General features: G+C 37.3%; 1 protein-coding gene across 6 annotated transcripts in view; it reads left to right on the top strand.

Annotated features, from left to right (window-relative positions):
* LOC5564120 (zinc finger protein 91) overlaps positions 1–15,068 on the top strand; it is an 80,705-nt gene that overhangs the window by 10,882 nt on the left and 54,755 nt on the right. For 4 of the 6 annotated variants that reach the window (XM_021855643.1, XM_021855641.1, XM_021855639.1 and 1 more), the window contains 7 exons: positions 4,145–4,507; positions 4,563–4,739; positions 4,808–5,014; positions 11,289–11,423; positions 11,629–11,742; positions 11,840–11,938; positions 12,011–12,130. In XM_021855643.1, the coding sequence (XP_021711335.1) occupies positions 4,145–4,507; positions 4,563–4,739; positions 4,808–5,014; positions 11,289–11,423; positions 11,629–11,742; positions 11,840–11,938; positions 12,011–12,130 (1,215 nt within the window). The remainder of the gene's footprint in view (positions 1–4,144; positions 4,508–4,562; positions 4,740–4,807; positions 5,015–11,288; positions 11,424–11,628; positions 11,743–11,839; positions 11,939–12,010; positions 12,131–15,068) is intronic. The other 2 variants (XM_021855642.1, XM_021855644.1) reach the window with 2 other exon arrangements.

The raw sequence follows: 15,068 nt of genomic DNA, 5'->3' as shown, positions 1-15,068 counted from the left end.
GATGGAATGTGCCGGGATAAGGATGGGATCATCTTGACGGACGGACGCGAGATGATCGTGTTACATCCTACTTGCGCACCCCTAGGGGCCCATTCACAAATTTCATAACGCTGAACGGGTTGGGTGGGTGTCCTCAAAATGTTACAGCCCATACGAAATTAGAAAAATACTCATACAAAATGTGTTACGAGGGGGTGGGTGGGTATCAAAAATTATCGTTTTTAGGGTTATGAAATTTGTGAATAAACCATAGGCGCGTGATTGTGTGGTGGGCGATCAATGAACGAATGTGCTAGTTAAGAATCAAAGGCCGATCTTTTAACTTCAGCATATGAACGCTGCCCAAGCCACGACGTCAAGATCATCATAGGAGATTTGAACGTTCAGGTTGGCCAGGAGAAGGAGTTCAGACTGACGATTGGAAAGTTCAGCGGCCACCGGCTCACGAACGAGAACAGCCTCTTACTGATAGATTTCGACGCCTCCAAGAATATGGCCATTCGTAACACCTTTTTCCAGTACAGCCTCCCGTATCGGTACAACTGGAAATCACCTCAGCAGACAGAATCGCAAGCAGACCACATTTTGATCGATGGACGGCACTTCTCCAACATAACTGACTTCAGAATATATCGATTCGCTAACGTTGACTTCGACCACTGATGGTGAAGCTGCGCCCATAACTATCCGTCATCAACAATGTACGGTATCGACGCCCGCTTCGGTACAATCTAGCGCGACTGAAACAACCGGATGTCACTCGCAGCATCTTGAGGCAGCGTTGGCGTTACCGGATGAGGGCGAGCTCGATGGAGTCCCGCTTGAGGACTGCTGGAGGACAGTCAAAGCAGCCTTTAACGACGCAGCTGAAAACATTGTCGGCTGTGTGAAACGGAGATCAAGAAACGAATGGTTCGACGAGGAGTGCAAGGAGGTTTTGGAAAAGAAAGCAGCGTGGGCTGCAATGCTACAGCATGGTACGCGGCAAAACGTACAGACTCAAGCGGAAAAAGCAAACACTCTTATTCCGGAACAAAACGCGCCGTCTGGAAAAAGCATCCCGCAGGGCTTTGTGCCTCGAGATGGAATGTGCCGGGATAAGGATGAGATCATCTTGACGGAGGTGATCGTGTTACATCCTACTTGGGCACCCCTAGCGCAATCGTTATAAAAGTGTCGACGAGTAAAATTTAGTTTTCGTGTGCGTGTGGTGAATTATTCCGATATTTGAATTTGGACGGCCATCCTCTATGTTTGCTGCAGAAAATAGCAGAAACTTGCCGGAAGCCTTTGAGGATAGAGGTAGAGAACGCATCCGGAGGTAATTTTCATCAACCATTTGTCGATGGCCGTTATCCGCCAGCAGCGTAAGTCAGCCAGCTAGCAAACCGTTTAGTAGCAGCACAGTTCGGCAATCTCAAGAACGAAACTAATCCAAGGAGAATTCCTCAACACAAGTTCGAGGGAACTGGTTCATTGGCAGCTTAAAGCGTAGCGGAATCTCGTGAAATTTTCGACCGTAATTTGCATAGCAAAATCAGCAAAGTAGGATATGCATTGGAAACGTGGACACAATGGCCCACAGGACGCAGATCAGAGTATGTAAAAAGTCAACAAACTGGCAAAGGCCCAACATCATGATCATGAGAGAGCAACCAAGTGACATAATGCAAGACGACCAGGTGATTACCTCCGGTGATGGGTCGCTCAATGGCGAGGAAGAGATACAGGCTCCGAAAGAAAGCAGAAACAGAAGACTTCAGGAGTCTGATTCGAATCAGGTGGAGCTTCGGAGGTCTAATCGCTCGAGAAAAGTGAATCGTATCATTATAACTAATTGCATTTTTTTCGGATTAGTGACCCAGAGATCACATACACAGAAGGTCAGGACAGCGAAGGCGATGGCTCCGTCAGCACAGCGGACAATAGAAACCAACCTTCTCCCACGATGAGAGAAGTTAAGGAAGCCATTCAATAGCTCAAGAACAAGGATTTTTTCTATCTTTATTAACAAGATTTTTAGTCCTAGGCTCATTCATCTCGGGACCAACGGCTTTACTTCCCTTCCGAAGGATGTCGTCGTCACTATAACTTTTACGTCATAAGTGACTATCTCGGGGATGGGATTCGATCCCAGGTCCTCGGCGTAAAAGGCGAGTGTTTTAACCACTACACCAGGTCCAAATGCCAAATCGGTATCGGAGCCAAACTCATCAATCTCCGAAGGCTCCGAAGCCGAACTCATCAAGATGGGCCCAGAATGCATCCCAATGTGATTTCTGATACTCTCAAGTGGTCTTTTATGAAATTGCAAAAAGTATTGTACACAACGGTTTTGCAGAACTCGATTTTTACAGGACTCGTACTGCCCCTCTTTGCACAACAGTCCCATGTTGAAAAACGACAAACTGAGAAAAAGACGATTGAAATGTGGAAACAATTTCGCTCCATTTTGATTCTCTATTCGGCCTAAAATGTGTTATATTTCTACATATCACTATTTGTTGAGTACACGAACATGCCTAATAAATTTCTTTTGAATTCAAGTTGAAAATTTGCATAAAAATGCACACAAATCGTAGCGAGACTGTTATGCGATTATATACAATATAATATATCAATATAATTGCATACCAGTCCCATTATACTCATCGGCTCGTTCGACAGCTACTAAAACACTCAATGTTATTAACGCACTGGTTGATTCATTTGCTATTTATGTTCTTTGACCATAAAAAATAGTTATTGTAGTACAATCAACTCTCTGTAACTCGATGTTAAGGCGACTATAGAATTAGGGAAATATCGTGTTAAAAACACACAATCAGAGTAACTTTCGTTCAAGGGACCATCAAGGTATCCATGAAAACCCACATTTACTACACATTCTATAACTCGATATCGAGATACGGAATAGCGAGTTACGGATAGTTTACTGTATGTCCATGGATGAATCACCAGATAAAAAACATCGGATTGAATAATTTCTCAAAACACACGTCATGATGTGGAATGCGCTTACAGTCATGAGAGATCCAGAAGATCATCTTTTGGATACTGATTCAGGACGAAATTTTCTGTATTTTCCCAATAAGCAGATGAAGAAAACGATAATCGCTGATGGTTTTTATATGGAAATCTTGCTTTCGCGTTGAAAAGTTTTTATTTTCCACACTTCCAAGTACTCCTTGGGCAGTTTTACCAGTTATTGAAAAACGCAAAATTAAGTTTTAGTTCAATATTCCTGAGCACCAGCAAAGAATCGTTTTAAGTAGGTATACAAAATTTGAATCAAAAATTGTAGAATGAAATATATTGTTTTTGGTCCTAGTTTATTGTTATCCTCCTCGTACCACCCAGATGGTTACGGACATAAAAGAAAATTAATATTTGTATAAGCCTTATCTAAAATGAACATTAATTATGCATCATAATTGAAAATACATAATTATGTGTGACATCCACTAATTAAAAAATATTTTCGAAACAACGTAAATACATGACATTTACAATGCCGTAAGCATGTATGTTTTAAATACAGTCAAACCTCCATGATTCGATATCTGAAGGGATCATCGACTCATGGAACAGAAATGCTTTGGAAAGCTGTTTGAGCGAATCATCATAGTTACCCTCAAATTTTGTTTCTAGTATGGTTCCATGAGTCGATATTACAACATAGAGCATCGAATCATGAAGGTTTCACTGTATAATTGATGTCCCTTTACTTCGCTACACATCAGTGTATAACTAGTATTACCGATAGACCGAATGTAATACTAGAAGTGGTACCAATTCTGAGCCCGACCGCTATACGGACTTTGATGTGACTGTTATGCGAATATTTTCAAGATGGGACAACACAAGTGGGGTTTGTTTTTGTACAAGTTAGGAACAAAGGCTACTTTTTTAGCAGTTTTTATCGAGCTTCGGACGATGTTGAGTTGATTTATGCAAAAAACGCAAATCGGTCAAAAGTCGACATGGGACTGTTATGCGATTATGGGCAGCGTAGTAAATATCAAACTCGGCAAGCCTCGTTGCGTAAACTACTATTATGTAACAGTTGAAAAACAGGGTGGTACTATTTTGATTTATCTTGGTGTATGCCCATTCATGTTCAATAACTAATGCTTTATTTCAGCAAGTAATTCACCAAAGGATACAACACAAATGTTCCAAATGTTTGCAACAGTTTTACAAAACACATACATTTTTGGAACACAAGGCGCAATGCGTTGGTAGGATACTTTCCTGCAAATTCTGTGATGCAAAATTCTCAACTGACAAAGCATTGAGAAAACACCTTCAAAGGAATCACAAAGTTGTCGAGCAGGCATCAGAGCCAAACATAATTCAATCCATCAAAAGCGAGTGCCCGATTTGCGGGGAAGTGTTTAGTGATGGGTTTCAGCTTTCCAAACACGTTCAGGAAAGCCATCAGAAGACTGTATGTACGATTTGCTACAAAACGTTCGATAATGATGCTGAACTTTTTAGCCATAAGGTATGTATGAATGCTTCGGTTGCACGAAATGGTATCTTATCTCTTATTATTTCAGCTTACAACACACCCAGATCCAGCGTCCGACGCGTTTCAGTGTCCTCATTGTGCCAAACACTTTCGCTCATCTGCCTTACTCGAAAGCCATCAGGAATCGTGCGGCCCTCGATGTTTGCGAGAGTGTAATATTTGCCATAAGAAATATGTTAAACTTAGTCGGCTTATAGAACATACGGTTGGTTGTTTCTCAACTATGACTGGCAATACTATTTTTTCACCATTTGTCTATGTTGCAATCAACAGAGCTCGTGTCATCCGGAAATGATCTTCAGTTGTCGCTTTTGCCCGAGAAAGTTCATCGAAGAGGCGGCTCTTCTCAGGCATGCGGATTATTGTGCGGAGCGGATATATTCCTGCAGTCAGTGTGATGCCAGTCGGAAGACCTTAGACGAATTCAAACGCCATGTTGCGCTGACTGGCCATGCGGCAGAGCCTGTGATAGCACCAGAGGTAACAAATTTTTGATATAGTTAACTGTTCCGTTGAATTTTCTGATAAGAGTTACTTATTTACCCTATTTCGTAAATGTACCTAAACTTACTTCGATCCATGCCGCTTATTTGAATCTTGATTAAATTCGGAGGGGCAATCCCGTTTGGCATAAAGTCAATTTGGCTTAAAGGCCATTCCGCATAATTGCCAGGAAATTACCGTGATGCTACCGTATTGCGCGCACGCTCCTAATTTCGCTCACTGCCATTTTATCCATATTAGTTGATACATATTGGATAGTATAATTGCAAATTATATGACCATGACTGTAGTAGAATTGTTTAAAATACTAGCAAACAAAAATACCTTTTGCAATACATGTTTAAAATGACAGTGAGCAAAATTAGGAGCGCGCGCGAAATATGGGTAGGGGGACACGGGGCAGTATGGACACCCTAAGGAATTTGCCTATTTTGACTGCAAGGACATGAATACTATACTGTTTTTTATGTGCAGTATGCTTTTTAGAGTTCTTAAGCATTTGTTAAACATGGTTGCATAATTGGGAAAAAAATATTTTGTTTTCAAAAATAGGTTTAAAAAAGCTTATATTTGGTAGTCGCCATTAAGCTAGCGGGGCAAAGTGGACACCCCCATGGGGCAGTATGGACACCCTAATGTTTATAGGAAAATTGTCCCGCGATCGTTCTCAAAACCTCGAAAAATGAAGTTCATATTCAGGAAACCATAGTGACAGGTCACTGTGTCACTGGAAACATGATTAAAACCAATTTACGACATTTTTCGTAGAGATGCTTTCAGTATTGCCTCCAGGTTAGTTTTAATCAAGAATTGACGATTTTCAACTGATTTGTGGTTCCGCTTTATAATCATTGCATTGAATGCTAAATATTTTTGGATAATTTTGTATTTGAAGTTATAATTTTTTCTCTTTGAAGTGTCAGCTCTACTTTGTCACCCGGTGTCCATATTGCCCCAACAGTATAAGAAATTTTTATATAAGTTTTTCAATGTCTTAAAGTACCAGAAAAAAATCTACTATATTTTTGAATATAGCATAAATAATTCAAGATTCAATCAAGAGCTACATTATCGGTCAACTTGCAGTCATTTGCCTCTGAAACCTTATTTGGTGAGGTGTGAATGTTATAATTTTCGACCCAAAAAAAACATGCTCAATTTTTCTCTTTAAAATCAATGTTTTGAACATTTTTTCTGAAATTTTAGTGGATAATTTACCGTGTACGCACCAAACTTTGCGCAGTTAAGAAATTATTATCGTATTTTTACTTCAAATAAGGCTAAAATATGTATCTTTTTATTCAAACTTCTGCCAACGATAGGCTTTTAACCCTTCAGTAGAACGCGTGATTTAAAAAAAATAAAAATGATTCACAAAAAATTAAAAAAAATGCAAAAGGTGATGCAACACTATGTGCCTAACATTGCGCACAAAATCTGAATTGTTCCTAACTTTGCGCATGATGTGCCTAACTTTGCGCATGCCTTAAATTGCTCGTTTACTCTAAATAATTTTACTTTTTTACTGGTTTTGTATTAAATAAAAAGCTTACAACTAATATGAGTTTCATCAAGAGTTTTTCACGTGAATTTCAATTTAATTTATTCAATCACCTCAAACATAGAGTGCCCACGAATAGTAATTTACTCTGTTCTTATTTTTTTATAATACATATATTCACAAGATTACAATCTGAGCAATATAGTTTACAGCCGCAGCTTATGCGTATTTGTTATCGTACGTTGCTTTATATAACTTATTCTCTAGTTTTTTTTTTAATTCTTAAGATGTATCGTTGATCTCTCGCGATTAATTATTTTTTTATCTATTTGCCGCCAGTACGGATATTCCATAATTGAACGCTTTTTGCTAGACAATTGGAGCTTGAATCATTGTCCTTCAACTGGGAAGCCAACCTTTGCGCTATCAATTATCCAAGTTTACAGTAATAGTCTCCTGTGTTAATACAGTGGATTTTCCGAGATTTTTCAATGCACACCTTGCCTTCAGCTTCATACAAAAGGTACTTTCAAGAATATTACATGTAGCCGCTGCCTTATGGATTGAGTGACCATTCCTGGAAAGATCGACAGATTTTGTCATTTGCAAGGACGTACATGTATTTACGTGCCATTCCGAATTGTTGGAAGTGCGCAAAATTAAGACCCTCGTGTAAAAAATGGGTCCTAACATTGCGCATCGCTTTTTTCAAATAAAAATTCAACGTATTATATGGAAAATAAATGCAGGGCTGTTACAACAGGCGCGAATTTCGCGATTCTCGCGGATTTCGCGATTTTCGCGGATTTGTAGCGGATTTGGCCAGTTAAGCGCGAAAATCGCGGGTGGATAAAATTCTGTCGCGAAAATCGCGGATTATCCAAATCATGCGGCAAAAATTGTAGTTATATACATACAGTCGTGATTTCAAAATTGGAAAATTTCTATTTAAAGCAGAAAATCCAAGTAGATGAAAAAAACGAATTTAGTACTATACCATTTAATTCCACTAGAGTTTGTATCCTTTGACAGATACGCTCGAAGATTTATTATCAATAGAAAATCCAAGTCTTGTCCTTGAGAGCAGTAAAGTTCAGTTAGTATAGTCACTGATATCAAAAATACTGTTCAGGGAAATATAAAAAGCAGTAACATTTTATTAGTAAATCATTTTCATTTTATTTGGAGTCATTTTTCTCGAGGGTCGCTAGTCAATCAAGAGATAGCTCATCCCTAAATTCTTAATGACACTAATCTAAGATTCTATTCTATTGACGGCGATCTATAGGTTCTTGGCTTTAAGATAAACTGGAAAGAGAAAATTATACCGTTTAAATCCTGTGAGTTTGAAGGATATTTATCTTCCGTTAAAAATCGTACAAAATGGCGCTCATTAAGACCATTCAACACATTTGGCTTGGCTTTAAAATATTTGAAATCAGAAATGTGTCAAATTTACTGATCATTGATATAATATGTCAAGACATTAAACCGTGTAGGAATGCTAAATTTGTTCAGCTTGATTACATAAATGCATGCATTCAAAGTTTTTACGGATAATATGCGAACACTCTGGTTGAGTGTTGGCGCTGCAGTCATAGTTGGTTACGCTATAAAATCTTAGGATCGATAGAAAAGTTTAAAACAATATGACTACAAAGCTAGTGAAATTAGCAGTTTTGTCAGCGAAGAATAAGTATTGTAAATCTAGAAGATACAAATTACTTGAAGTTAATGGAAAGCAGCACTAAAAATTGTATGTATAATTAATGTAATATTTGGTGTAAATATAACTAAATAAAACCTATTAGCTGATCATTATAAAACCGTTTTACGATCTGCTTTAAAAACCAGTGCAACGATTGAATCACCACCACAACAAACCGGTTAAAAAGTTAGCACCTGGTGAAATCGCTCAAAATAATAGTTTTGCTTGGTAAATTCTTGTTCAGCAACAATTTTGTAATAAAAAATGGATCATTTATAAATTTGTAACTTTGGAGAAAACTGTTGAACACAGACGAGTGAAGAAAAAATTAAAAAAAGCATAATGCAGCTGATATCAAAACTACTAATATTTTGAGCGATTTCACCTGGTGCTTAACTTTTCAACCAGACACTTAGAAAAAATCTTTGAAATTTACGTCATATGTCACGTCTAAGTCACAAATGACGTAATTTTCCGTCACAATCTTGGTCACAATGGACTGAATATTATGAATCACAAAAATTTTCAGTCACATTGGACTTAATTTTACGAGAATGACGTATTTTTAAGTTTTAATACCATCAAATTTACGTTACGTACGTAATATTAGGGTTTCCTAAGTGTGCAGTACTATGACGAATTTCGGGATAATGAAATTGAATAGACATTTAGAGTTCTCCGTCAAAATTTCATGCGTTTTGCTCATAGGAAAACAAAGTTACAGCATGCTAAAGTTGAGAATTTTGTATGAAAATCGGCTTTCACTACTTTTATTCTGAATACAACTGTATGTAACTGTGTAAAATAGTAAGCTCCGCATAATAAAATTCAGTAGTTTAAAAACCAATGTTTATAAAATTTTATTGCGTTTTTTTTTGTTAAAATTTTGAATTTCATTTGTTTTAATATATAAATAAGGTCTTGTTGACATTTCATCAAAATTGATTTATAGGTGATTCAGATCTGCCCTGAAAAACTCGCTAATTTGATCGGTACCTCATGCAAACCATCGGGGTCCATTTTTAATTTGAACATCTAGTCACCCTAGAAACGTGTTTCTGGTTACCTCTTTCACTGTTTTGTTTTGATTCCGCGTTCCGTTCCACAGCGTTTCATCTCACTTCACTGCGTTCCATGAGCTAAATGACGTTTGAGCCATTTTTAATCTGAACGATGTGCAGATTAAAAATGGCTTCGGGGTGCAGATTTAAAGGTGTTCAGATTAAATGAGGCCAAACCAACGGGGGTACCCGGTATTGGATTTTTTTCGCTTTTTACCTTATTTCCTGCCTAGTGGCGCAACTTAAGCAAATTAAACATATTTCATAATTTAACTCTACCCTTAGTGTTGATAGAAATCCGTATACCAATTTGTCTTGCTCAATTGTAGATACTTTAAGGCAGAAAAAAAACCATTAAAAACTAGTTTATGATCAAGCACGCTTACGCATTTTTTATAATGAGTAGAAAATATGTCAATGAATCAGATTTTTTTGAGGCGCGGATTAAAGTTCCTAGGCGCGGATCAAATTTCTGAAGTCGCGATTTTCGCGGATACGATTTTAAGATTTTTGTAACAGCAAATATACTTTTCAAAACACAGTTTTGTTCATAAAAATGTTGATTTTTTGCAGATCCACTCGTTAGCGCTTGTTCTAAGACGGTGTAAAAGTACACGTTTGGTATGGCGATAGGTTTTTGTTTATTTACTAACATTAACGAGGGTTTCTTAGTAAACAAATGTATGTCAAATACTCATTTCACATAAACAAACATGTTGCTGAAACTGAATTGTTAAAAAAAATCAATGATTAATTATCATTTTTTCGTGCTTCTTTAAAATGCGCAAAGTTTGGAGCTGCGCAAAGTTAGGTGCGTACACGGTACTCCTCCGTCAGGCAACTGAAATATTGTTTGCATTTAAAGTGTAAAAGTATTCGCTTATGCAAAGATACAGGGGGTGTCCATTCTGCCCCGGGTGTCCATACTGCCCCCTGTACCCCTACTTTTTACTGCCCATAACTGCAGATTTGTAACATTCGACAAAAGTAGGCATTGAGTAAGTGGAATACCAAGTGTGCATTTCATGGCAGTATGGGAAGAAACCAAAATTTCTAAAAATTACCAGGAACTCAAAAGTGCTTATTTGAGGCTGATATTTTGTACAAATCATATCGCATACTAGGTGAATTGTCGGAAAATAATTCTGGTAGGGATTTCATTGCTATTACATTACGAGGCTCATGTCAGTCATTTGACTGTTAAGCGGTTATAATTACCAATGTGACAAAACAGCTCGGTATTTTTTTCGAATTTTCTAGAACAATCACAGATTTCAGTAAGTTGTTCGAAAGTATTTATCATTTGATAACTCTCCATGGTACTAACTCCAATTTGTCAAAAATGTCGAATGAAAAAAATAAATATCTAGGAAAAAATCTTATAATACAGCTGAAGAGCATTTTAATTTTTCATATTTGAAAATGACTATACTATTGGTCTTATGAAAATACTGGCGTAAAAGATAAATAATAATTAATATCCGGACGCTTAAGTAGTGTCAAATGAATCTTGGAGGTGCCGAATTAGATTTTTACCCTACATTGTTTCATGTTGATGCTTACACGATTGGCAAATATAATGACATATAGTTTACGCAACAAGTTGCAGAATGATGATTTTTACAGCACGAGTCGTACATTGTCGTACGACGAGTGCTGTAAAAATCGAGCTCGGCAACGAGTTGCGTACAACATTTTTTGCTATTTCTTAGAAGACCACTTGAGGCTACCAGAAACCATATCGGAATGCATTCACTATGTTTTACAATTTCTGAGAAAGTGTTGTGTAATGATTTATTCCGCAACTCTCCAGAAAGACAAAGCATTGCGTAATGATTCATTACAGCACTGGTTTCAGTTGCGTAATGACTATTACCACACTGCATAATTCAGCGCAAGAAAGTAGTCCGTTTCATGATAGATTGGCGTGATGAAGAACAGCCTATTACGATGATAAATTGCAAAAAATATGTTTTACAGGCACCCGCTCACAACGAACCTAACCACCAATGTACCAAATGTAATAAGGCGTTCCATTCCAAATCAAAGTTGGCGAAACATTTGCTCCGTCACAATAGAAGCAAAAAGTCACCTGTAAAGCCAAAGCCGATTCCGGTAAGATTATAGAAATAACATGCATATGATATGAGATGAGGTGTGAACTCTGAAAACAGATAGTATGCGTAAATCCGATTACATTATTTGTCTCTAATTTTAATCTAACATAAGTTAGATAGAAACTAGGCACCGTAGTTACGCAATGAATCATTGCAGCACTGGTTTCATTTGAATAACTAATGACACTAAAAATGTTTCACAGCCGTCTATGACCAGAGAACCATACATACAATGTCCCAAATGTGATAAGAAGTTTCGTTTCCAATCAAAGCTCAAAAGACATTTGCTCCAGCACGATAGAGTAGTACAAATCAAGGTAGTATTATAGGAAATAAAATCTTGTTTCATTTTCTGCTATGCGTGACGCGTCTACCCTGGTCGACACCTAATTCGATATTTTGTCATCATTATAGAAAAAGCATCCCATGAAGCGAAAGGAGTCGAAAACATCGTTCCCATGCTCACTATGCGACGCTGTATTTCCTAATGTTAGCAGTCTAAAATATCATAAGGTGATATATCATAAGTGCCGTTTGTATACCCTGTATCCTGTATGTAGTGTTTGCAACGATTTTCTTTTTCAGAGAATGATTCATCAAAAGCCTAACATCAAATGTCCCGATTGTGACAGAACATTCCATTTCAAGTCCCAACTAGAGAGCCATTCAAGCGTCCATATTGGAGTCAATGTAACCCGGGTAGAGGTGAATAACAAAATAATGACAAACTAAGCACAAATTTTGCAGGCATATCAAGTTTGACAATAGTTATTATATTATTATTATATTTTCAATCGGTCAAATGGCCGGACACCGCCGATATATAAGCTTTACATCTTGTTTTTGGAATGGTATTTATAGTTTTCCATTAGTGTCATTTTTCGGCCAAATGACCCGGAACCACTCAAAGTATATTGTTTCGAAAAGCGAATAATCGAAGATAAGAAAAGGTCATAAGCTTGAGATATTTACGTGGGTTATGGCTACGCGCCGTCTCCAAGGGATTTCGGAATATCTTCGAATCCAGTTCCAGAAGAAGAGCTTTTTGAGAACTTGTGAAGAACTGGTGCAAAAATATCGAAAAAACAAAACAAAAATATAGCGATTCAAATATTTTGTTATTATATTTATATTACTCTAATAATCCCTCCCCTGAATTTAATAAAAAGTGTAGTGAGTAACGTTTCTGAAAAAAAAAACTCAAGGTCTCTGGGGCACTTCTCTAATGTTTGTCTAGAAATGGTGATTTTCCCCCACACAGGTAGTAGTGGGAACGTTACAAATGTAATCATGTGTTCTGTGCAGTCTTCCCAAACGAACACCGAACACGTTGGTTCGGGCGGTTTCGGTACTCTCCTTGTTCTTTGTTTTCGTGTGCAAACCGAAACGCTCGAAACTGAACCTAAACCCAAACATGTGTAACATTGCAACCGCGGTTCAAATTTTGGTGCAAATCTTCGGTTGCAGTCGAGCTTCAGAACGATGACACAAACGGAGAGCCAGAAAATTCTTGATATCCACGCTTATCAATTTCTATTTATCGTGTCTTGTTGTTTGATATAGTAAAATTCTTGGTTTTTTCATAAAGTTACCACTGAATGTTACTCAAAGTATTGATCTCAATTGATCTGCTTAAATAAAACATTTGTTCAAGCCTCAAGGGTCTTGCGATTTGAACCAAGAAGTTCCATATATGATCGTAGAAATTTATCCGCGTGGATTTCAACCGTTCTCTGTCTGCCTGCTTTGTGCCATTATTTGAACCCAAGTTTGAACCAAAGTTTGAACCGAAGTACACATGTACCGGGTTCGGTTTGATACACTGGTACAGAGACGAAGCGCGTTTGTGGTTCAACACAAGTTGCAATGTTCAAACCAAAGTTGCCTATCGATTCGGTTCATGGGAAGACTGGTTCTGTGATTTGTATAATTGCGTAAATGTATAATTCATTTATTTACATTTGAAACATATCGTAAGCTGGTGGGAAATCGATCACTATTTTACAACTTTTTGTTATATTCAAATATTGTCAAATTAATTTCGACAAAATCACTACTTCATTGGTGTCTATCAGTTTAAATAATTGATTTTTATGAAATAACACCTAACATTTCATAAATTATTATTTGTTTTTATTTGAGTGGTTTTTCGCCCTTGGCGAGTTCACTACTTTTACATCTCATAAAATTAATTCCAATATTAAAAATTAAAAATGAAATTGACCCGAATATTTAAAATTGAAGATGGCACGATGGGGCGAAATTAATCACCATATAACAAAACATGTTTCAGAATCAAAAATGTCCCTATCTGCTCAATGTGGCTCATCTGATTCTGAAAATGATGTCAAAATTCTTGCGACGTGTTTGTAGGTAGGTATTATCAGAAATGTGGCCTTCCTCAGCCGAGTGGTTAGAGTCCGCGGCTACAAAGCCAGCCAGAGAGCTTTCGCGTATGCGGCCAAGCAACTGGTACACGAGGTAAATAAATGAATGAATGAAAACGGAAACCTCTAATAGTATGCAAAAAATGTAATAAAATGATACAGATAGTACTTCTCCGTATCAGACATATTTGTGTGGTACTGAATGAACATTGTCATAGATCTTGTCTTCCAACCCTGTTATGATGGTTGACAATCAAAAGCCTGTTGAAAGAACTCCGAGAATGTAACATCGGATCGGACATCAAACGATCTAGTAGGCATGGCACAACTTCGACGCCTCACTCCTATAGTAATGTCAGAATGGAATGCAAGGTTCTTCGTGGTGCTCCCGCTTGCCAACAACGATTCAGAGCTTCACATTTGGCGAACCTGCCAGAATTTTAAATAAATTTTCGTTTTTCCTGGAGAGCCTGGATTCGACAGCAAGCGGGAGTGTCCACTAGGAAATGTGTTTGTGTCGAGTGCTTCTTGAACCGCGTGTGAAAATATGTATTCAGAGTGATTGTGGAGTGAAGTTTGAATCTGATAAAAAGGCACCTGTAAGTAAACAGCAATGTGGTATATTCTATGAATAATAGAAAACTGAGGAAATATGACATTAATATACATTAGCCGCTTCACTACTCGCTGAAGCAGCAATGTTTCTCTCTGTTCTTGTTGTTGCTCTTATTGAACACCAGCATCGCCTCAACTATTTGAGTTGCGCGATGCAGGCTTTGAAGTGAATATTTTGTTTTGCATTTGAATTCAAACAGATTGCTTCGATGGAAATATTTGAATGTAATAGAAAGTGTTTCATCTATTTTATCCGATTCAAAGATTATGATCATTTCGAGCTGATTCATCTAAGTTATGAAGTGCGCATTCTGCTTTTATCAGGGGCCTATTTTCTGCATAGATTGAACGGAAAAAGAATAACGTTAGGTACTGAACTATTTTTTTTTGCAGAAATCAATTGAACATATCCGTACAAAACGTGTATAAAAAAATATCGTATAATTAAGTATAATTTGTAAAATAATGTGATTTTGCAAAAGAGAAGTGAAGTGTTAAAGTTATTAATGGTTTTCATGAATATTAATCAATTTGTATAACTTATCAATTAGTAATTTCAATCGAAAAAAAAACTCCCGTAACATTTATCAACTGTGCAAATTTCTATATACATAATAATAAAACTTCGCTTTGGTTGTATG

Source organism: Aedes aegypti, chromosome 3 (genome assembly GCF_002204515.2).
Source record: "Aedes aegypti strain LVP_AGWG chromosome 3, AaegL5.0 Primary Assembly, whole genome shotgun sequence".
NCBI classification, from domain to species: Eukaryota; Metazoa; Arthropoda; class Insecta; order Diptera; family Culicidae; genus Aedes; species Aedes aegypti.
This window is presented reverse-complemented; position numbering and strand designations above follow the sequence as displayed.